General features: G+C 45.1%; 1 protein-coding gene across 2 annotated transcripts; it reads left to right on the forward strand.

Moving 5' to 3' along the window:
* The first annotated feature begins 24 nt into the window (after positions 1 to 24).
* LOC124013702 (serine/threonine-protein kinase D3-like) lies at positions 25 to 16,447 on the forward strand. Of its 2 annotated transcripts, XM_046328135.1 has the most exons (20): positions 25 to 2,417; positions 3,362 to 3,427; positions 3,743 to 3,945; positions 5,270 to 5,408; positions 6,127 to 6,258; positions 6,449 to 6,606; positions 7,474 to 7,678; positions 7,922 to 8,011; positions 8,481 to 8,634; positions 8,924 to 9,047; positions 9,154 to 9,231; positions 9,466 to 9,679; positions 10,026 to 10,054; positions 10,294 to 10,366; positions 10,507 to 10,613; positions 10,831 to 10,992; positions 11,278 to 11,376; positions 11,471 to 11,738; positions 12,821 to 12,906; positions 16,014 to 16,447. In XM_046328135.1, the coding sequence occupies exons 2-20, from the start codon at positions 3,379 to 3,381 to the stop codon at positions 16,176 to 16,178; spliced, it is 2,535 nt and encodes an 844-aa protein (XP_046184091.1). In that variant the 5' UTR covers positions 25 to 2,417; positions 3,362 to 3,378; the 3' UTR covers positions 16,179 to 16,447. The 2 variants fall into 2 exon arrangements, with proteins under 2 accessions (XP_046184091.1, XP_046184090.1); XM_046328134.1 differs by lacking the exon at positions 25 to 2,417 and having other exon boundaries at positions 2,803 to 3,427.
* Positions 16,448 to 24,595: the final 8,148 nt, after the last annotated feature.

Here is a 24,595-nt window from a genome sequence, read left to right on the forward strand (position 1 = left end):
GAGACAGATGCTGGAATTATGTCAAACAAGTGAATAGAAACGGAGAAAATACACTCACCAGACAGTTTATTATATTACCCCTCTAGTACCGGGTCGGACTCCTCCTTTCCCTCCAGAACAGCCTGAATTCTTCGGGGGATTATACAAGGTGTCGTAAACGTTCCACAGCGACGTTGGTCCGTACTGACACGATAGCATCACGCAGTTGCTGCAGACTGGGCGGCAGGTACATTCATGCTGTGAACATCCCGTTCCATCTCATCCCAAAGATGTTCTATTGCAGAGGTAGGCAACCCTGTTCCTGGAGTGCTGCAGGGTTTTTTAACCAACTAGGCCCCACACCTGACCAACTACGCTAATTGATCAGGTCAGTAATTGCTTAAATTCAACAGACCTGAACTTCCACGTCAGTTAACTCAAAAACATGGGCCAGGGTTGCCTACCTCTGCTCCATTGGTTGAGGTCTGGGGACTGCACGGGCCATTCAAGTAAACTGAACTCGCTGTCATGTTCCAGGCAATGTTTTTCCACTCTTCAATTGTTTAGTGTTGGTGATGGCGGGCCCTCTGGAGCCGCCGCTTCTTGTCTTCAGATGATAGGAGTGGAACCCGGTGGGGTCGTCTGCTGCAGTAGCCCATCCGTGACAAGGATTAACAAGTTGTGCATTCCCGAGATGCCGTTCTGCGCACCAGTGTTGTACGGCGTTGTAATTTGTCTGTTTGTAGCCCGCTTGCACGATTCTTGCCATTCTCCTTTCTCGTCAACGAAACTGCCGCTGACTTACGATCATTCCACGCTCAGTCGCTTGGGTCACTCGTTTTGCCCATTCTAACTTTTCATTCGACAGTAACTGAATGTCTCGATGCCTGTCTGCCTGCTATATATAGCAAGCCACGGCCATGCGACTCACTGTCTGTAGGAGCGATTCATTTTTGTGGACACGGTGGTGTACCTAATAAACTGGCCGGTGAGTAGAACAGTGAAAAGACAAACGGGGGAATATAACTTCTAGTCAAATGTATTACTTAGTCTCGTTTGACATCAAGTGAAAATTTGACTTAAACCGAAGTTAGGATTTCCCTCAATCTGTAGCCTGATCTGTCTAGATTTGTTTGCGCTCTAGCCAACTACGCTATCATTAGTTGTCTTACCAGACAATTCTGAACGTGATAAATAAGGCTGTTTACATAGGCAGCCCAATTCTAATATTTTTTTTTTCCACTAATTTGTCTTTTGACCAATCACATCAGCTCCTTTCACATCAGCTCTTTTTCAGAGCGGATCTGATTGGTCAAAAGAGCAAATAGTGAAAAAATATATAAATCGAGCTGCCCGGTGTGAAAGTAGCTCATTTTGGCGGAAGCACAGACCGATTTTTAAACCAGGTTCGAATTCATTAGGCACGAAACTGAAGAAAAGGGGCTGAAACCTAGGACAACCTGGACTCTTCCAATACGAAATGCTCGTTTTCTGTTGCTCCAAAAAAGTTTTTGCTACGATGTGCACTAATGAATATGAGGCTAACTTAGTTCTGCTCAGGGGGGGATACTGGAAATGCTGACATTGGACAAACAGTGCATCTCAGTCAGTGTAGCCCTTTAGGCACGACGCGGTACAATCTCCAGACACACTATAAATGGAATGCACAGACACAGCACAACATCACTCCAATCAAGTTAGATTTCCACGTAGTTGTACTGCTCTCTGATGAGTTTAGCGAGGTACTGTATCTGTTTCTTTAAGAGGTTAGAGTTGGGAGAACGGTAACGTTATGTAACTATCAATTCTTCTAGTTCTTGTGACTTCTCTCTTTCCTTGGTTGGCGTTTTACTGAATATATGAGCATGATCTTTCCATCTCTTTTTATATATATATATATATATATATAAAACAATGATTCCTGATCACTACTGTTGATTGGAATGATTCAGATCGGTTTACAGAAGCTGGCTCTAGGATGATCCAACCAATGACCGTCCTCTCACCAAACGTTGTCGTCATTCGGTCTGTTTTTGTCTGTGATCGGCTCCAACCTCAAGTGAAGATGTGCAGGTTGTTGTCGAACACCGAGTGGTTGATTTAAATGTTGGGTTTTTACTTTTATCATGGGAGGGCGGAACAAGGAGGAGGGGGTTGAGAGTTGTGTTGGCTCTGTAATTGTTTTGTTTTTTAAGACCGATACCAAGAGACTTGGCCACAGAATGTATGTTACTGTACGTCTTTGAGAAGGAGAGTGGTCTTGACGATTTGCATCTTCTGATTGCGCTGCTAGTGCTTTGTCATGTGGGGGAATAGGGATGGGATCGGGGATATAGATTTGTACATGGAGGGGAGAAATGATGGAACAGAGGCTAAAGTGTGTGACGAATGAAGACTGAAGAATGATGAGAGGAAAAAGAGATGTGAATCGCTGTTAGGTGATAATCAGTGACTGAAAAGAAATGGCACGTTGGAGCGAAGGTATTGGGGGGAGGAGGGGGGGGGGGTGCTTTGCATCAGTGCAGCAAATAATGTACAGAATTGCCAATGTATGACCTCTGTCACACGCACTCAAACTTACTCCCAATGCGTACAGGCGCATTATCTCAAACACACACACTTCCATCCTCATGCTTTGTAAATATGTAGACGTTGGTGGACTGTAGTTTGTAGACTTATAAAGAGGCTGTATTTATACACCGAGGAATGTTTAAAAGAAAAACACACATACCTAAACGCAGTGCTTCTCTTCCAGATAGATAGATAGATAGATAGATAGATAGATAGATAGATAGATAGATAGATATATATATTTATATATATATATATATATATTTGCCACATGTAGAAGTAAACACCCCTCACTGAGTCAGTGGGTTACTATGGGATGGGGGGGTTATGTGATCCGCTATACTGAAGTAGAGTGCATCTCACTGTTAAGGGGCCAACAACCTTGTATATTTTATTGAAAGTTCAATAAAGGAAAAACTCCACTTTTCAAACTGATCCTGATCTGTTTGTGTGACGTCATTCTTTTTGACACATTGAAACGGCTTGATTTGAAATGAGTTTGAAATACACACCTTGCCTGCTGGAACGTAGTAAGAGATCAATTTGTACACCACGTAAGCCAACAAACCAGTGTGACGTTTATTGGATAAATGATAATGGTGGACCAGGCTTCTGGTAAGTATCAAGTTGACGTGTGTGTGTGTGTGTGTGTTCATATTCTGGGTTGAGGGTGTTACTCAGTGGCTTCCTGTCACTGTTATAAGCCTACAGCCTCACATGAGGAAATCAAATCCACCAGTGTGCTTCTGAAGAAAAGGTTGAGAACAGTAGCCACTGTTCATTTGTCAATGTGTCTTTTACACGAGGACAGGAGACCGGGCTGCTGAGATGGAGCGTTCCGAGCCTGGAAGGTGTCAACTGGACTGCATGGACTCAAGTAAGAGGGTTTACCTCACCAAAAGTACTGTGCTGTGTCTCGGTAGCCATGTTTGTCTGATTTGAATTAGGAAAGAAAATCTAGTATGTCAATATGCGCTGTTATTTTGTTCATGTCTTGACAAGCTCCGTGCCTGTGAAGTACATTCAGTTGCTGTGTATGTAGGACATTTGCTGTATGAACAAATGTTAGTTTTAGTCTGCCTCTGCATCCATGATCCATCAGTACTTCTGTTCCTGATGCATCTGTTGAATCTCTCCTATAAGCCTTATTTCGGTCATACCTCTCTAGCGCTCTCTCTATCTGTACCTATAGGTACTCTCTCCAGGATGTCAGTGGCCCGGTCTAGCCCGGGTACCCCTGATCGACCTTCCGCCCCCGGGCCCCTCCAGGCACCTCTCGGCCCTGCCTTGGTCCAGTTCCAGCTAGGCCTCTTCAGGGAGGTGGTATGGGTGCCTAGAGGGCAGCTCAGCTTTCACCACGCCAAGAGACTGGCGGCAGAGATCATAGAACGCAAGGTAAACCCCCCCCCCTCCCCCAATCTAGAATAGTTTAGCCAATTCCTTTAACTATTGGTGTGATGCAACACAGTAGCTAAAATGTCTTTCCCTGCCTCTCTCTGTCTCTCCCTCTCTCTCTCTCTCTCTCTCTCTGTGTGTCTGTGTCTGTCTCTACCACACCTCAGTGAGAGATAGCCCTGTTACTATGTCAGCTAGAGGGGCTTCTGTGTGGTTTAGCTGTGTCTGCAGCTTACTTTCCAACCACAACCTCTTCTCCTGCATCTCTCTCACTCACACACACACACACACACACACACACACACACACACACACACACACACACACACACACACACACACACACACACACACACACACACACACACACACACACACCTACACACCTGCTCAAACTATGGTTAGGTTTAAGGTAAGGGTACAGGTTAGGGGTTTGGGAAAATAGGATTTTTGAATGGGACTGAATTGTGTGTCCCCACAAGGTTAGTTACACAAGTGTGTGTGCGCGCGCATGTGTAGGTGTCTTTGACCATGGTACTTGCCTACGGAGCAGAAAGAGGAACTGTCCCTCCCTACCTTCAGGTTTATGCTCAAACCCTACACCCCAAACCGAGCACTCTGTTCTCTCAGCTCCCACTCAGCCCAATCCAAGCTCTTCTCTGTCCTGGCACCCCAATAGTTAAATCTGCTTCCCCTTGAAGTTAGGACAGCAGAGTCCCTGCCCATCTTCCCGAAAACATCTGAACCCCGACCTCTTCGAAGAGCATCTTAAATACCCCCCCCCCCCCCCCCCACGTGAACTAACACGTGCACTTGACTTTATCCCTCCTTACTAGCTCGTGACTTTGCTGAAATGTACCTTGAGGAAAAATGTATTTATTGTGACTGTGATATGTGGTTGTCCCACCTAGCAATCTTAAAATGAATGCACTTACTGTAAATTGCTCTGGACAGAAGCGTCTGCTAAATGACTTAAATGTAAATGTTCATGTGTGAACCTTCTATGTGGTCTGTGTGAATAATCTGGAAATCCCCCACCACCCACCCCCAGAGGTCATTGCACTTTGCCTGTTTTTGGTAGCAAACATACAAACGGTCAGAAAGCCTGGAAATAAACCCACACTCAAACTTGTTTCCATCACATTTGAATATCTAACGACAATGACGCTTGACATCCCTCACATTGTTCCGTGACCAGTCTCTCTCCTCACTGAACGCCCACTGTCTGCCTGTCTGTCTGCATGCTTTTGATGATGCGCATCCAGATGATAAACCAGCCAGAACCAGACTGATTGATTGATCGAACATATCTCTGGGTATTTTAGGCTCCAGACTGCAGTGTGGTGGGTGTAGGGGAGAAGGTCCTCCTGTTTAGACACCAGCCTGGCTCAGAACACCTCCTCCACAGACTCACAGACCAGGATCCACTGCTGGACGGAGACCTCATAGAGGTCATCCTCTCAGGTCAGGCTGGGGTTGTGTCCCGACTAGCATCCTATTCTGTTTTATCGTCCACTACTTTTGACCGCGTATTGAATCGACTTACTTACTAGTTTAACGCCTCGATCAGACCCGACAGCGTCATTGAATATTTTTTGGGTACGCCAGAAGTACATTCATTTCCAAAGGACCGCTGCGTTTGCCTTGCAGCATTAGCGTTACACAGGCAATCGCAGTGTGTTCTGTGTTGTGGTGCATACGATTTATCCAACGCGTGCATCCAATTGTTAAGCGTAGACTTGACAGAACTCGTAGCAAAAGGTGAATGTTGGAACTTTTATTGCACACATATCCACACACATTTTGGATCATGAAGAAAAGTTGGAACTGCAGCATTTATTGCACCGCATTGACGCAATAACGCTGTCAGTCTTATCGAGGCATTAGCGTCCTAAGGTTAATGAGTATTGCCAGTTCAGTCTGGCCTGGAGCCTACTGCAGCCCACTGCAGCCCACTGCAGCTCACTGGTAACATACAATATCTGCCCCGTTGTCCTAAAGGACCCATTAAAGGACTGTGCCAGTTCTGGACTTACTAGATTTACACCTAGTTTTTCTGGATCTATGTCAAGTAATGCAAGTGGGTGAAAAATGGCATTTTGGGAGGGGGTGTGGATGACCACACACCATAGCAGTCATCACAGATTGGGATAGACAATCTGCTCATTCTGATTGGACTCAGGATCAGCTGCTGTGACGGAGATGAAGATCCGCCCACACACCCTGGCTGTCCAATCGTATCGCACCCCCACCTTCTGTCACCACTGTGGTGAGATGCTGTGGGGACTGATGCGTCAAGGGTTAAAATGTGAAGGTAAGGTGTTGGATACAGTAGTACTTTTTCTGTATATCCTATCTTTAATCACATCGAGGAACTCCAGTATTTATTTAATGTTGAATTGTATTGAATTCTTAGTCGTATATATCTTTGTACCTCAATCTATTCAGCAATTGTCCGATTCTGTCTCAATTATGTCTCTCTCTCTCTGATACTCTCTCCGTAGGTTGTGGGTTAGACTTCCATAAGCGCTGTGCGCTGCAGTTGCCTAGTGACTGTAGCCGCGCACGGCGTCGTGTGTGTGGCCCCAGCCTGTCCCTGTTCCCCCCTGGCAGGCCCCGGACGCACTCCCTCTCCACACCTGCAGGAGGCAGTCTAGAGGAGGTCAGAATGCTTAGATACAGTGAGCGTCAAAAGTATTGAGACGGTGACAAATGTTTTGTTTGTTTGGCTCTGTTCTCCTGCACTTTAGATTTGGAATGATACATTGACTATGAGGTTAAAGTGCAGACTGTCAGCTTCAATTTGAGGGACTTTTCATCCAAATCGGGTGATCCGTTTAGAAATTACAGCAGTTTGTGTACGAAGTCCCTTCATTTTAGGGGACCAAAAGTGTCGTGTATTATTAATGGTTAGAGCGTTGGACTAGTAACCGAAAGGTTGCAAGTTCAAATCCCTGTGCTGACAAGGTACAAAATCTGTCGTTCTGCTCCTGAACAGGCAGTTAACCCACTGTTCCTAGGCCGTCATTGAAAATAAGAATTTGTCCTTTTAACTGACTTGCCTGGTTAAATAAAGTTTTAAAAAAAAAAAAAAATCAAGCTTGTCTCCACAAACTTGTTAGATGTGTTTGCTGTTTGTTTTGGATGTGTTTCATATTATTTTGTGCCCAATAGATATGAATGGTACATTAATTTATATTTGTAAATAAGAATAGAATAAGTTTCTAAACACTTCTACATTCATGTGGATGCTACCATGATTACGGATAGTCCTGAAGGAATTGTGAATAAGGATGTGTTCAGAAACACACACTGGAGTGGCTGATGTCATAGACCTGCATACGTTCTATTCTAATTCTATGTTAGCAACACTCTTCGTGTATTCACATGGATACACCTATAACTATATTACAGGGCAATATTGGGTGGTTCTAATGGCAACAGTAGGACCTGAAAATCTCTCTCTTTTTCTTCCTTTCCTTTCCCTCACCCCTTCCTTCCTCTCTGCTCTCTTCCCCTCCACGTCTAGATCAGCATGTCCAAGCCCAGGTCCAGACCCCCGTCATGGACAGATCACCCGGTGTGGCTGGGGGTGGGCCAGGGAAAGGATGGTGAGACGGGCAGGGCCAGGGTGCCCCACACCTTCCACATCCACAGCTACACCAAGCCTACCGTGTGCCAGCACTGCCGCCACCTCCTCAAAGGCCTCTTCCGCCAAGGCCTGCAATGCACCGGTGAGTTGGGTCGGGGGGGTCATAGTTCAGATAGGGTGTGTGCTTATGGGAGCAGCTGACAGATTTCAGGATTTATTTTAGCGGAGGATGCTTTCTCTAGTCGTACGTTTCTGGAGAGGGTACGTCGATCGCTTGGTCAGATTTCACGTGTTATTTCTGTGTCCGTCGTCTTGGTGTACTGAAGTTCACCTCTCTCTCTAATTCTCGCACTCCCTTTCTCTCGTTCTCTCTTTCTCTCTCCAGACTGTAAGCTGAACTGCCATCGTCGCTGTGAGAGCTCCCTGGTCCCCGCGGACTGTCCTGGAGAGAGGAGGAACACCAATGGGGAAGGAGGTGAGAGACGACGTCTCGGAGCAAGACAGGCCACTGAACTTATTAACCAATGGAGTCCATGTCGAACGTGCTTCATGGAAAAGTTAAAAACCCTATTTTTGATGTAAATGTCCGGACACTTGTTTAGCGATTCTTTCCGTTGCCGTTTCTAAAAGGACATATTTGAGTGTTTTTGGAGTCTTTGGTCCGGATTTTCTGTGCTTCTACAACTGCAGAACAAGCATGAGGAAGTATATTACTGGTGGGGTAAGTTTCTCAAAACCAATTGAAAGAAATCACAAAAAAAAGTGTCTGGACACTTCTATGACATTTACATCAAAAATAAAGATTTGGTTGAAAAAAGGTGAAATTGTACTTAAAATGATACATTCCATGTTCATGCTTTGACAGAGTAGAACTGCCTTACTTCTCATTGACACAAACAGTGCCTTCGTAGCTTAATATTGATGTAGAAAGTGTTGTGACTCAGACTCAGTGTCCAGTCTCGGCTACAAGAACGACACAGAGGATGATGAGGAGGATATGAGCTTGAGTTTAACATCACTAGAAGACGATGACGACGAGCCATCTACCGAGGTTCCATTTGCTGAGAACAAGGAAGTGGGACATCAGCCACCAATCCTGTAAGATATGTATTATTTTTAAATGGCTATGATAGGATGTCAAGTTCAGTATGTTTCCATTTTGAGTTTTGATGATAATAATAATTTGAGTATGTAGTACATGAGTGTCTCATTGAAGTTGTAAAAAAGTCCCTCCCTCCCCTTATTGGTCCCTCTCTCCCCTTATCGGTCCCTCCCTCCCTCCCCTTATTGGTCCCTCTCTCCCCTTATCGGTCCCTCCCTCCCCTTATTGGTCCCTCCCTCCCCTTATTGGTCCCTCTCTCCCCTTATCGGTCCCTCTCTCCCTCAGTCCATGTTTCAGTAGTTATATTCCTCTAATGCGGGTAGTCCAGTCAGTCCGTCACACTAAAAGACAGGCCAGTGGAGTACTGAGAGAGGGTTGGCTACTCCATCACACCAACACTGACACACTGGTGAGAACACATACGCACACAGGCAGGCATGCGCACGCGCGCACACACACACACACACACACACCGAGAGAACACTCACACCATACTTTCTCATTGTTTCTGTCAGAGGAAACGGCATTACTGGATATTGGACTGGAAGAGTATCACTCTGTACCAGAACGAGATCAACACCAAGTACTACAAGGTTGGTTCAATGGGGAAAAAAGAGCCATCTATCATTCTAGCATTTACCATCCAAGGCCTGTCCAGTCACCTCAACACTACAGTACTGACTGCTTGTGGCCAAATAGAACATCAACAAAATGTGTTTTTCTTCCTCCCTCCCTTCTCCCTTGTCTCTCACTCGTTCCCTCTCTTTTCTTCCCTTCTCCACACCCTCTCCTGTCTCCCTTCCTGTCTCATTCCTCCCTCCCTCTAGGAGATTCCTCTATCTGAGGTGCTGCAGGTACGAGGCCCCGCCCAGTTGTCTGTCCCCTTGTTGCCCGGCAACAGTGCCCACTCCTTCGAAGTGGTGACGGGCACGCTGGTGTACTGTGTGTTGGCGGGCCGGGACGGGCAGGCCTGGGAGACCGCCGTACGCCAGGCTCTGATGCCCGTGCTGAACAGTGGGCAGGTGGACAAACTGGGACAAGGTGAGTCGGAGAAGTAGCATGTTTGGACTGGGATACTAGAGTATTGTTCAGAGAGAGACCAATGACTGACATCAGAGCCAAGTATTTAGAGAGTTTAGGTCATTGCGGGTTCTGTCTGAACGCTCTGTGGGTGACCCCACAACTCACCTGTGTCAGTTGGCCAAACTCTGAGTGCTCTGAGGGCCATGCCACTGGATGGTCTCTCACATTTGTTTTTCATAAAGGCTTTAAAGTAAAGTTGGCATCATCCTCAAGCATGTTATGACTTAGTTCCATGGTCATGTTCTTTAACAATGGTGAGATTGACAGTTGGTGCTTTTAATAAAGAGAACTCTTTCTGTTGTAGACCATGAACCCCAGAGTGGAAAAAGCCCGGTAAGTGTGTGGGGTGGGTGGCTGCTGGATCTATATGGAGTACGAGCTCTCACGTCTCATTGTCTGAAATGGATACATTTACATTACATTTACATTTAAGTCATTTAGCAGACGCTCTTATCCAGAGCGACTTACAAATTGGGTAGATGGGTAACTAACACTGTGTTTGTGTGTATTGCGTGCATTTTGTGTTTATGTTTGTGTGCCTTTTTATGCTTGTGTGTGTGTGTGTCATTCAGGATGTCAGCTCAGTGTATCAGATCTTCACTGATGAGGTGCTGGGTTCAGGACAGTTTGGAGTGGTGTATGGAGGTGCGTTTGTCGTTACACTGGAAGAAATGCTTTCTCTACCGTTACCTGTTCGGCTCAATGAGATTCTTCTATTCGGATTGCATATAGGGTATTATCATGGTATTACTCGGCTAGCTGAGAGTCGTCTCTCTTGTCCCCAGGCACCCACAGACAGTCTGGTCAGCCAGTGGCCGTCAAGGTCATCGACAAAACCCGTTTCCCTACCAAACAGGAGAGACAGTTGAGGAACGAACAGGCAATTCTACAGGTGACGGTTCTACATTTTGTTTGTTTATGTTGCGTTTGTGTTACAGGGAGGTACGGTGTTTGAAATGAACATCCCCCGTTGTCATATTAGTTTCCCCCTTTCAGTGTGTGTGTGTGTGTGTGTGTGTGTGTGTGTGTGTGTGTGTGTGTGTGTGTGTGTGTGTGTGTGTGTGTGTGTGTGTGTGTGTGTGTGTGTGTGTGTGTGTGTGTGTTTTCAGAATCTGTCCCACCTCGGTATAGTTCTACTGGAGGGCATGTTTGAGACCATGGAGCATGTATTCATTGTCATGGAGAAGCTCCATGGAGATATGCTGGAGATGATTCTGTCCAATGAGAAGGGCCGACTGCCAGAGCGCACCACACGTTTCTTGGTTACACAGGTACTGGTGACAAGGCGGAAGGACACGGACTATTTCTTCAACAGTCTGCGGTATTCAAATAGGGCCTCTAGAGGGGGAAAGTAGTGCTTTTTTTAATAATATGTTTGATGTATAAGTCAATGTAAAATTCAGTTGATTTTGAATTCTTTGTTGACTCATAGACGTGTGTGTGTGTGTGTGTGTGTGTGTGTGTGTGTGTGTGTGTGTGTGTGTGTGTGTGTGTGTGTGTGTGTGTGTGTGTGTGTGTGTGTGTGTGTGTGTGTGTGTGTGTGTGTGTGTGTGTAGATTCTAGAGGCCCTGCGCTACCTGCACTTCAAACACATCGCTCATTGTGACCTGAAACCTGAGAATGTACTGCTGGCCTCCCCAGACTCTTTCCCTCAGGTGTGTGTGCGTGCGCGCGCTTCAATTTGTCTGTGAAGACTACTTTGTAGAAGAATCCTTCCATCAGACATTACAGCGTCTCCTCTCCCCTCAGGTAAAGCTGTGTGACTTTGGTTTTGCCCGCATCATCGGCGAGAAGTCGTTCCGCCGGTCGGTGGTGGGCACGCCGGCCTACCTGGCACCCGAGGTCATCAGTAGCCATGGTTACAACCGCTCGCTGGACATGTGGGCGGTGGGTGTGGTCCTGTACGTCAGCCTGAGCGGAACGTTCCCCTTCAACGAGGACGAGGACATCAGACAACAGATCACCAACGCTGCCTTCATGTACCCCCGCCTGCCCTGGTCTAACATCTCACTAGAGGGTAAGTTTGTTCCCCTGGTAGGACCAATGCAAGCAAAAGAGTCCCATAATGATCATCAGTGATCCACCACCATATTGTACAGCTGATATGAGGTTATTTTCTGCTTATGCATATTACTTTCAATGGTGAATCCACCAGTGGTTTGCGTGGCCATAGAGCTCTATGGTCGTCTCATCTGACCAAAGCACCTGGTTCCAATCCAAGTGCCAATGCTGTTTTTTTTTTTTGCAAACTCCAGGCGTTTACATTTGTTGGTTGCTCTTAATAAAGGCTGTTCTAGTGGTAAGTGGTATACTGTATTTCCTCTTAGCTGTTTTGTACCTGATTTATGAAGGTCAACAAACATTTCTCTTTTTCGTTTGTAAGTTCTTTATTTATTAAGTAGGTCTGTACCCCCGCCTGCCTTGGGCTAACATGTCACTGGAGAGTAGGTCTGTACCCCCGCCTGCCTTGGGCTAACATGTCACTGGAGGGTAGGTCTGTACAGAACGCCTGCCCTGGGCTAACATCTCACTGGAGAGTAGGTCTGTACCCCCGCCTGCCTTGGGCTAACATGTCACTGGAGGGTAGGTCTGTACAGAACGCCTGCCCTGGGCTAACATCTCACTGGAGTGTAGGTCTGTACCCCCGCCTGCCTTGGGCTAACATCTCACTGGAGAGTAGGTCTGTACAGAACGCCTGCCCTGGGCTAACATCTCACTGGAGAGTAGGTCTGTACCCCCGCATGCCTTGGGCTAACATCTCACTGGAGGGTAGGTCTGTACAGAACGCCTGCCCTGGGCTAACATCTCACTGGAGGGTAGGTCTGTACAGAACGCCTGCCCTGGGATAACATCTCACTGGAGGGTAGGTCTGTACAGAACGCCTGCCCTGGGCTAACATCAGTGGTTTCAAAAGTAACATTCCCCCTAGTGTTTTGTCTAAGGCGGGGAGCAGAAACCAATGAATCAGCATTCAAATATTTGATTTCCTTATCCCTGGGCTAACTGTTTTATCTGTGTGGAGGTAGAATCAGTCTCTCATTACGTTGTTCTCTCGCACTCTCGCTCTCTCTCTCGCTCTCTCTCTCTCTCTCTCTCTAGCGGTGAGTCTTATCAACAACCTGCTCCAGGTTGCAGTAAGGTGTAGGTTCAGTGTGGGAAAAGCACTGGGACACCCCTGGTTACAGGTAAAAGACCTCAACTCCTCCTAACAGAAACACTTTAAGGCTCAGACACACCAATGATCTTGACTGTTGAGATGTACTTGGCACCTCCTGTTGGCAGGTAACTTTTTGTTGTTCACATATCACAGATACACCACCGATGCGATAGTCAAAATACTCCAGACCACAAGGTGGCAGTAGCTTGTTTGGCTTGTCGATAGCTAATGTTAGCCAACTAGCAAGATAAGCTAATTATGTTGCTAGCTAGCTATAATGTGTAGGAAGTCCTTGTTGATATGAGACATGGCCACAACTAGATAACTAGCAACATTATAATTAAATCCCAAAGGATTTTTTTTTTCGTGAAGCAGCTGCCTCTTAAGTCAGTGGAGAAGCTAGCTACAGTTTAAGTCGGAAGTTTACATACACCTTAGCCAAATACAATTAAACTCAGTTTTTCCCAATTCCTTACATTTAGTCCTAGTAAAAATGCCCTATCATAGGTCAGGAAGGATCACCGCTTTATTTTAAGAATGTGAAATGTCAGAATAATAGTTGAGAGATGTATTTCAGCTTTTATTTCTTTCATCACATTCCCAATGGGTCAGAAGTTTACATACACTCAATTAGTATTTGGTAGCATTCAAATCAAATCAAATTTATTTATATAGCCCTTCGTACATCAGCTGATATCTCAAAGTGCTGTACAGAAACCCAGCCTAAAACCCCAAACAGCAAACAATGCAGGTGTAAAAGCACGGTGGCTAGGAAAAACTCCCTAGAAAGGCCAAAACCTAGGAAGAAACCTAGAGAGGAACCGGGCTATGTGGGGTGGCCAGTCCTCTTCTGGCTGTGCCGGGTAGCATTGCCTTTAAATTGTGTAACTTGGGTCAAACGTTTCAGGTAGCCTTCCACAAGCTTCCCACAATAAGTTGGGGGAATTTTGGCCCATTCCTCCTGACAGGGCGGGTGTAACTGAGTCAGGTTTGTAGGCCTCCTTGATCGCACACACTTTTTCAGTTCTGCCCACAAATTTTCTATAGGATTGAGGTCAGGGCTTTGTGATGGCCACTCCAATACCTTGACTTTGTTGTCCTTAGCCGTTTTGCCACAACTTTGGAAGTGTGCTTGGGGTCATTGTCCATTTGGAAGACCCATTTGCGACCAAGCTTCAACTTCCTGACTGATGTCTTGAGATGTTGCTTCAATATATCCACATAATTTTCCTTCCTCATGAGGCCATCTATTTTGTGAAGTGCACTAATCCCTCCTGCAGCAAAGCACCCCCACAACATGATGCTGCCACCCCCATGCTTCACGGTTGGGATGGTGTTCTTTGGCTTGTCCTCCCACTTTTTCCTCCAAACATAATGATGGTCATTATGGCCAAACAGTTCTATTTTTGTTTCATTCGACCTGAGGACATTTTTCCAAAAAGTACAATCTTTGTCCTCATGTGTAGTGGCAAACTGTAGTCTGGCTTTTTTATGGCGGTTTTGGAGCAGTAGCTTCTTCTTTGCCGAGCGGCCTGGATATAGATACTTTTGTACCTCCAGCATCTTCACAAGGTCCTGTGTTGTTCTGGGATTGATTTGCACTTTTCGCAACAAGTTATGTTCATCTCTAGGAGACAGAACACCTCTCCTACCTGACCGGTATGGCGGCTGCGTGGTCCCATGGTGTTTGTACTTTTATACTATTGATTGTACAGATGAACGTGGTACCTTCAGGTGTTTGGAAACTGCTCCCAAGGATGAACCAGGCTTGTGGAGGTCTGCAATTTTTGTTCTTGGCTGATTTTCTTTTGATTTTCCCATGATGTCAAGCAAGGAGGCACTTGGTTTGAAGGTAGTAGGCCTTGAAATACATCCACAGGTACTCCTCCAATTGACTCAACTAATGGCAATTAGCCTACGAGAAGCTTCTAAAGTCATGACATCATTAACTGGAATTTTCCAAGCTGTTTAAAGGCACAGTCAAGTAAGTGTATGTAAACTTTTGACCCACCGGAATTGTGATAGTGAATTATAAGTTAAATAATCTGTCTGTAAACAATTGTTGGAAAAATTGCTTGTTTTATGCACAAAGTAGATGTCCTAACTGACTTGCCAAAACTATAGTTTGTTAAGAAGAAATTTGTGGAGTGGTTGAAAAACTAGTTTTAATGACTCCAACCTAAGTGTATGTAAACTTCCGACTTCAACTGTATGTTGTGCTACTGGAAATAATGACCATGCTAACGTTAGCTAGAATGTGAACTGGCAGAGCGGGATAGTGGAGAGTGAATTCAATTATTTATTATTCATCTTGCTAGATAGCTAGCTTAGTAAGGCATTTAGTGTTTTGTGCATTTTCCTGCACTTACAAACCCATTCGATTCATATGAAGTGTTTGCGGAAGTCAGTTGGTCAGTTGGCACGCTAACGTTAGTGAGCTTGTGCACATTATCAAGCCGAACAAAAAGACACTTATTCAAGTCCAACACTCCTTAGCTAGATGTACAACAAATAATGCAATGCTTTATTGTTTTAGTTAGAACAATTCTGATGAAAAGAGAGAGGATTGGTTATTTTTTATTTTTTTCTTGACAACCGTTGTCTCCCTGCCACATGGAGGTTTGTGCTCTCTGATTGGCTTAAAGTAAAGTTGACGGCCACTGCTGAGAATCGTAGTGTCAGACAGGTTAGTAGAAATGACAGGTTTGTCGGCACCAGTATGCCATGCCACAGGTAGTCTACGTATTTTTCTAGCAAGAGAAGGAACGGTGCTAGGCATAGCAGTGGGAAGTAGGGGTGCTGCAACACCCCCCTGCAACACCCCCTGATAAATCGCAATTTAAAAAATCAATTTAAAATCTTAAACAAACTGAAAACATATCAGAGCAGTTTGTAAGGTAATGGGTTTAGCCTATAACAAGTGAGAAGGGTAGCCAGTTTGTAACCCATTATGAATGGCCAGTCATTGACAAACCATCTCTACATTTCACACTTCTTTCTCTCTCTCTGTCCTTTTCTACCCCCCCCCCCTCCTCCCCCTAACCCTAGCTCCATTCCGGCTCAACACCAACCCTAGCCATAACCAAACCCTTGTAATGCTTTACCATAATCTTAACCCTAACCTTAACTCCCCAGGACTTCCAGTTGTGGTGTGACCTGAGGGAGTTTGAGAAGAGAATGGGCTGCAGGTACCTGACCCACGAGGGGGACGAGGACCGCTGGAGATGCCACGCCTTGGACAGGGGCCTGGTCTTCCCCTCTCACCTCACCTGGACCCCTGGGCACGATGACAGCATGTGACCCTAGGCCCAAATGTCAAAGGTGAAGGGTCGGACAAGATGGCTTCTGGACTACTGGTGTGTTTCAGTGGTGTTCAGCATAAACAACTGTCTGGATGCTGTTAGTGGACGGTGGAGTGGAGTCTGTTTTTATAGCAGTCTCGTAGAAAAAGATCACTGGAAGAGATGACGACTCCGGATTCGGACACAGTGACAAATCCTGGACTTTATGGTGCCCTAGTTGTGCCAGCTCTTGTAGTGGTTATTTTTTAATAAATCGTAATATTAAGACTAATGTTTCAGGCCCTTTTTTATTTAACTAGGCAAGTCAGTTAAGAACAAATTCTTATTTTAAATGCCGGCCTAGGAACAGCGGGTTAACTGCCTTGTTCAGGGGCGGAATGACAGGTTTGTACCTTGTCAGCTGAGGGATTCAAACTTGCAACCTTTCGGTTACTAGCCCAATGCTCTAACCACTAGGCTACCCTGCCCGCCCTCTGTGCCCCAGAGTAGTAGTTTACCAGGATCACAATGCAGGTTCTCTGTCCTTCTCCAAAATGCATCCTTCTATGACCCTCCTCCACAGAGTCCAGACAAATTCACTCAGCCCCTCTATCCTGCGTTTGGCAGGTATTGGTACGATACTGAGATGTGTAAGCCTTGGTAGAGGTGATGGCCTACGCACACTATATATAATGCAGAAGTATGTGGACACCCCTTCAAATTAGTGGATTCGGCTATTTCAGCCACACCCATTGCTGACAGGTGTATAAAATTGAGCACACAGCCATGCAATCTCCATAGACAAATATTGGCAGTAGAATGGCCTTACTGAAGAGCTCAGTGACTTTCAGCATGGCACTGTCATAGGGATGCCATCTTTCCAACAAGTCAGGTCATCAAATTTCTGCTCTGCTACAGCTTCCCCAGTCAATGGTAAGTGCTGTTATTGTGAAGAAAAAAACTCTAGGAGCAACAACATCTCAGCCGCGAGGGGGTAGGCCACAAAGGCTCACAGAACAGGACTGCCGAATGTTGACGAGCGTAACTGTCCTCAGTTGCAACACTCACTACCGTGTTCCAAACTGCCTTTGGAAGCAACGTCAGCTTCCAGAGGCATGGAATGGGTTTCCATGGCCGAACATACACACACAAGCCTAAGATCACCATGCGCAATGCCAAGCGTCAGCTGGAGTGATGTTAAGCTCGATGCTATTGGACTCTGGGGCAGTGGAAAGGCGTTCTCTGGAGTGATGAATCACTCTTCACCATCTGGCAGTCCGATGTCCGAATATGAATCTGGGTTCGATATTAGGAGAATGCTACCTGTCCAAATGCATAGTGCCAACTGTACAGTTTGGTTTAGGAGGACTAATGTTCTGGGGCTGTTTTTCATGGCTCAGGCTAGGCCCCTTAGTTCCGGTGAAGGGAAATCTTAACGCTACAGCATACAATGACATTCTAGATGATTCTGCCCTTCCAACTTTGTGGCAACACTTTGCGGAAGGCCCTTTCCTGTTTTAGCATGACAATGCCCCCGTGCGCAAAGCGAGGTCCATACAAAAATGGGTTGTCGAGATCGGTGTGGAACACTGGCCTGCACAGAGCCCTGACCTCAACCGTATCGAACAACTTTGGGGTGAATTGGAACGCCGACTGCAAGTCGGGCCTAATCGCCCAACATCACTGCCTGACCTCAGTAATGCTCTTGTGGCTTGATGCTGCAGGGACTTGCTTCCAATCTTCCTACATTTAGTGGAAAGCCTTCACAGAAGAGTGGAGTCTGTTAAAGCAGCAAAGGGGGGATCAACTGCATATTAATGCCCATAGTTTTGGAATGAGAGGTTCAACGGGCAGGTGTCCAAATGCTTTTGGTCATGTGGTGTGTGATGCTTTAACATTTTCCTGTGCATTTGTTTTTCAAAATGATTGGATTATAAAACTGTCCACTTGATGGCGCTGTTTGCCAAACAATAAACAGCATTGCTAATCTACTCACTAACTTGCTTCATTATCCTAGAAAGTCTTTAAATAATGATGTTTAAGATCAACTATCTAGAGTGTAGAATAGATTAAAGTAATGCTACTGTTTAGGGGGTTTATAAAGGTTTTAAAATAGTTTAAATCTGTTCTCTTACGCTCTCTCTCCCTCCTTCCCTATAACCCACCCCTTAGGCAGATCCCTCCCATAGTCCTCTCTGTCTGTGTCTCTGTCTGTTTGTCTCTCTCTTTTTCTCTCTCCCCCTCCAACTTCTATCCCTTCCTCCTTCCCCTCTAACTCCACCCCTCCCACACTCTCGTCTGAGGAAACGAAACTGATCGGAGTCTATGGCCTTTTCTCATTTGGGCATAGAAATAGTACACACAGAACATATCAAATAAAGTTACAGGGTTGACCGTAACAGGGTTGACGACTTCATCTTAAATCAGCCATAAATCCCCTGGAGACGGGGGGGGGGGGGGGGTGGAATGTTGTTGTGTGCAACAGGGAAGGGCAATTGAATATAAGCTTCACAAAAAAATATATATAACTATAACAGGGTAACAGGGTTGACATGTTCTACTCTAAGTGCTCAGTTTTCCACCAGAAAATGTCTCTCTTGCTTTTACACTGTGATTTGACTATTCAATGTCTCTTTTAAAATATATACATATTTTTTTTAAGGAATAGTTTCACCATATTAAAATGAGAGTTTAGTTCACGTAACAGGGTTGACCTTAACATCAGGGACAAGTTTAACTAATAACATGAAATGTATAATTATCTTCATAAATGACTTTGTCAAAGCAACAAAATAACTTTACTATGAAGGTGAAAATGATGGGGTTAAGTGTAGGTTAAAATCTTCCTGGATGTCGCAGACGATGCACAGAGGGACATGTAAATATGCGGAATTTTGGCACTTTAGCATGTCTTTATTCATATGAAAGGGTACTCCATTTAATATAAGGGGCTTTTAAAATTTGATATTTGTGTGAAATTTCTACTTCTAATATCGAAAGGCACTCATTTTGTGGAACGACCCAGTTACTGCATCGAGGGCTGCTGGGATCAGGATGAACAGAAGCAACCCTCAGTGTAGTCAGACATTCACTCCGAGGCCTGCTCTGAGGAAAAATAACATGTTGGCTGAGGTAGTGCAGAAACTGAAGAAGACAGGACTCCAGGCTGCTCGTGTCATGCTGGACCTGGAGATGTAACCTGTGATTTCTGCACTGGGACCAGAAAGCAGAAAGCTCTCATGTCCTGTCTGGTGTCTGTCTGCGAGACTTGCCTCCGACCTCACTATGAAATTCCTGGATTTAAGAGTGCATGAGCTGGTCAAAGCCTCCACATATATCTGCAGGAGCAGATCTGCTCTAGTCATAACAAACTGCTGGAGGTTTACATGCATACTGAGGAACAATGTATCTTTTATCTGTGTGTGATTTTATTTGAACAGGGATTTCCAGTGCCTTTTTGCAATGGAGTCCTGCATCTGACAATTACACAGCAATGCTATGGATGAACATAAAGGCAGTGTCAGCTGCAGCATAGAGGACTGAGGTAAAACAAGTCAAGACGAGCTTCGGAACTTTGGCGACGACTAAGTATATATATTTTTTAAACCTCCCGCTTTGGGTGGGATATTTCAATGTGCATAATCTATGAGCATAATTACTGTTTTACCTCAATTAGCCACAAAAATCCGGTACCGGTACCGAGTCAATGTGCGGGGGTACAGGTTAGTCAAGCTAATTTGTACATAGGTAGGGGTAAAATGACTATGCATTGATAATAAACAGCGAGAAGCAGCAGTGTAAAAACAAGGGGGGGGGGGTCAATGTAAATTGTCCAGGTGGCCATTTGATTAATTGTCCAGCAGTCTTATGGCTTGGGGGTAGAAGCTTTTGAGGAGCCTTTGGACCTAGACTTGGCGCTCCGGTACCACTTGCCGTGCGGTAGCAGAGAGAACAGTCTATGACTAGGGTGTCTGGAGTCTTTGACAATTTTTGGGGGGCTTTCCTCTGACACCCCGCCTAGTATATACAGTGGGGCAAAAAAGTATTTAGTCAACCACCAATTGTGCAAGTTCTCCCACTTAGAAAGATGAGGCCTGTAATTTTCATCATAGGTACACTTCAACTATGACAGACAGAATTAGAAAAAAAATCCAGAAAATCACATTGTAGGATTTTTAATGAATTTATTTACAAATTATGGTGGAAAATAAGTATTTGGTCACCGACAAACAAGCAAAATTTCTGGCTCTCACAGACCTGTAACATCTTCTTTAAGAGGCTCCTCTGTCCTCCACTCGTTACCTGTATTAATGGCACCTGTTTGAACTTGTTATCAGTATAAAAGGCACCTGTCCACAACCTCAAACAATCACACTCCAAACTCCACTATGGCCAAGACCAAAGAGCTGTCAAAGGACACCAGAAACAATATTGTAGACCTGCACCAGGCTGGGAAGACTAAATCTGCGATAGGTAAGCAGCTTGGTTTGAAGAAATCAACTGTGGGAGCAATTATTAGGAAATGGAAGACACAAGACCACTGATAATCTCCCTCGATCTGGGGCTCCACGCAAGATCTCACCTCGTGTGGTCAAAATGATCACAAGAACGGTGAGCAAAAATCCCAGAACCACATGGGGGGGGATCTAGTGAATTACCTGCAGAGAGCTGGGACCAAAGTAACAAAGCCTACCATCAGTAACACACTACGCCGCCAGGGACTCAAATCCTGCAGTGCCAGATGTGTCCCCTGCTTAAGCCAGTACATGTCCAGGCCCGTCTGAAGTTTGCAGAGAGCATTTGGATGACCCAGAAGAAGATTGGGAGAATGTCATATGGTCAGATGAAACCAAAATATAACTTTTTGGTAAAAGCTCAACTCGTCGTGTTTGGAGGACAAAGAATGCTGAGTTGTAATCCAAAGAACACCATACCTACTGTGAAGCATGGGGTTGGAAACATCATGCTTTGGGGCTGTTTTTCTGCAAAGGGACCAGGATGACTGATCCGTGTAAAGGAAAGAATGAATGGGGCCATGTATCGTGAGATTTTGAGTGAAAACCTCCTTCCATCAGCAAGGGCATTGAAGATGAAACGTGGCTGGCTCTTTCAGCATGACAATGATCCCAAACACACCGCCCGGGCAACGAAGGAGTGGCTTCGTAAGAAGCATTTCAAGGTCCCGGAGTGGCCTAGCCAGTCTCCAGATCTCAACCCCATAGAAAATCTTTGGAGGGAGTTGAAAGTCCGTGTTGTACAGACCACATTCACTCAGTCCCTCTATTCTGGGTTTACACTTCTTGGTACTGCTGACTGAGCTGTGTAAACTGTGGTAGAAGTCCATACTAGAGTAATGCCTCATCAACTTCTGGCAGCGAGAACACTGCAAAACTTTAGGCACAAATACTCTAACCATGTAACTCATATCCTAGAATTACACTATCAGGGAGAACCTCCAACTCAAAGCACAACACCACGGCCAGACTCTCTTCCCTCCACCTGCCTCGATTTATGTTTAGTTGTCTGGCTCCACACATGCTAGGAACCTTCTTACAGGGTGACTACACTTCCTGATTTGGATACATTTTTCATCTATGCTCATAAACAAATCCTACCAGCCATGACTGAGGGCAACCGATAGTTATCATGTGGGTGTGGTTTGATGTGGGTGTTTCTTGGGTGTGTCTTTGCCATTCAGTCACAACAGAAGTGAGTACAGCGAGGTTAGCCAAGTTAACTTTGCTATGGAGAGAACAAAGTTTTGAAGTTGAGGACTTCTCCCCTCCTGACTGACTCACCATCTCAAGATGGTCAGCTAATTCAGTTCTATGTGTAGGCTAAAGGCTGTTCTGACCTTGTGTTTAGCCAAGCTGACAGCAGCTAGCTAGCATAGCTTGGTGATAGAATAGCCAGCTGCAGCTATCTACCTGGTATGTCTCTGTCAACACAGTCATGGCAAGATAGCAAGAGCTAGTGTCTGGAATGTGTTTCATAAGACACTCCTTCTACAACACCTTGCTACGAAAGAAGCTTGCAAGTTAGTTTCAACGGTTCATCACATCAGGGAAATTCATGTTGCTGTGGAAATGATATCAAATACTGTGAGTTGAATGCCCATGAGTTGTCTTCAGTCAGCTCACCTACAACACAATATTCTATAACTGGCTAGATGTCTCTCGTCTTCACTCTCCTTATGTCCCCTGTTAGATATTTCCCAGGAGACAAATCCCAGAACTAATATCCCTACAGTTGTAGGCTACATTGAGAACACTACACAAACGTCGCCCAGCTTTAGTGCAGATACAATGCATTCGGAAAGTATTCAGACCCCTTGACTTTTTCTACATTTTGTTACGTTACAGCCTGATCTTAAAATGGATGAAACAAAAAAAATCCTCTTCAATCTACACAATACCCCATAATGACAAAGTGACAAATAAAAAAACAAAATACCTTGTTTACATAGGTATTCAGACCCTTTGCTATGAGACTCGAAATTGAGCTCAGGTGCATCCTGTATCCATTGATGATCCTTGAGAGGTTTACAAAACTAGATTGGAGTCCACCTGTGGTAAATTCAATTGATTAGACATGATTTGGCAAGGCACACACCTGTCTATATAAGGTCCCACCATTGGCAGTGCATGTCAGAGCAAAAACCAAGACATGAAGTTGAAGGAATTGTCCCTAGAGCTCAGAGACGACAGGATTGTGTCGAGGCACAGACCTGGGGAAGGGTACCAACAAATGTCTGCAGAATTGAAGGTCACAAAGAACACAGTGGCTTCCATCATTCTTAAATGGAAAAAGTTTGGAACAACCAAGACTCTTTATGGTAGAGTGGCCAGATGGAAGCCACTCCTCAGTAAAAGGCACGACAGCCCGCTTGGAGTTTGCCAAAGGAGACCTAAAGGACTCAGACCATGAGAAACAAGATTCTCTGGCCTGATGAAACCAAGATTGAACAATTTGCCCTGAATGCCAATCGTCACGTCTGGAAGAAACCTGACACCATCCCTACGGTGGAGCATGGTGGTGGCAGCAGCATGCTCTGGGGATGTTTTTCAGCGGCAGGGATTGGGAGACTAGACAGGATCGAGTGAAAGATTAACGGAGTAAAGTACAGAGATCCTTGATTTAAAAAAAAAACTTCTCCAGAGCACTCAGGACCTCAGACTGTGGCAAAGGCTCACCTTCCAACAAGACAACGACCCTAAGCACACAGCCAATACAACGCAGGAGTGGCTTCGGGACAAGTCTCTGAATGTCCTTTTGTGGCCCAACCAGAGCCCGGACTTGAACCCAGTCAAACATCTCTATAGATATCTGATAGTAGCTGTGCCGCGACGCTCCCCATCCAAACTGACAGAGCTTGAAAGGATCTTCTGAGAAGAATGGGAGAAACTCCCCAAACACAGGCTAAGCTTATAGCATCATACACAAGAAGATTCGAGGCTGTAATCGCTGATGAAGGTGCTTCAACAAAGTACAGAATAAAAGTTCTGAATACTCATGTAATTGTGATATTTCTAAAAACCTGTTTTTGCTCTCATTATGGGGTATTGTGTGTATATTGATGAGGGGGTAAAGACTTTATAGTAATTTTAGAATGAGGCTGTAACGTAACAAAATGTGGAAAAAGTCTAGGGGTCTGAATTTCCCAATGCACTGTCTCCTTATATGGCTCTGAATGCGCCAGGAATGAGCCTGCGCTTTCTGTATATTCCCCAAGGTGTCTGCAGCATTGTGACGTGTTTGTAGGCATATCATTGAAGATTGACCATAAGATACTACATTTACCTGGTGTTCCGCCCGGTGTCCTGTGCGTAATCAGTAAGTCCATGAGCGTTCCATTTCTTCAGAATTGAAAGTAAACTCCTCATTGAAAACATCCAAAGTTCTTCAAAGGTCAATTATTTTATTTGAATGCTTTTCTGGTTTTTGTGAAAATGTTGCCTGCTGAATGCTAACGCTAAATGCTACGCTAGCTATCAATAGCTATCAATACTGTTACACAAATGCTTGTTTTGCTATGGCTGAGAAGCATATTTTTGAAAATCTGAGATGACAGTGTTGTTAACAAAAGGCTAAGCTTGAGAGCTAGCATATTGATTTCATTTCATTTGCGATTTTCATGAATAGTTAACGTTGCGTTATGGTAATGGGCTTGAGGCTGTAGTCACGATCCCGGATCCGGGATGGCTCGACGCAAGAAGTTAAGCCATTTTGCCACAACTTTGGAAGTATGCTTGGGGTCATTGTCCATTTTGAAAGCAACCAAGCTTTAAGTTCCTGACTGATGTCTTGAGATGTTGCTTCAATATATCCATGTAATTTTCCCCCTCATGAGGCCATCTATTTTGTGAATTTAACCAGTTCCTCCTGCAGCAAAGCACCCCCACAACATGATGCTTCCCGGTTGGGATGATGTTCTTC

Source organism: Oncorhynchus gorbuscha, linkage group LG25, assembly GCF_021184085.1.
Source record: "Oncorhynchus gorbuscha isolate QuinsamMale2020 ecotype Even-year linkage group LG25, OgorEven_v1.0, whole genome shotgun sequence".
Classification (NCBI taxonomy): domain Eukaryota; kingdom Metazoa; phylum Chordata; class Actinopteri; order Salmoniformes; family Salmonidae; genus Oncorhynchus; species Oncorhynchus gorbuscha.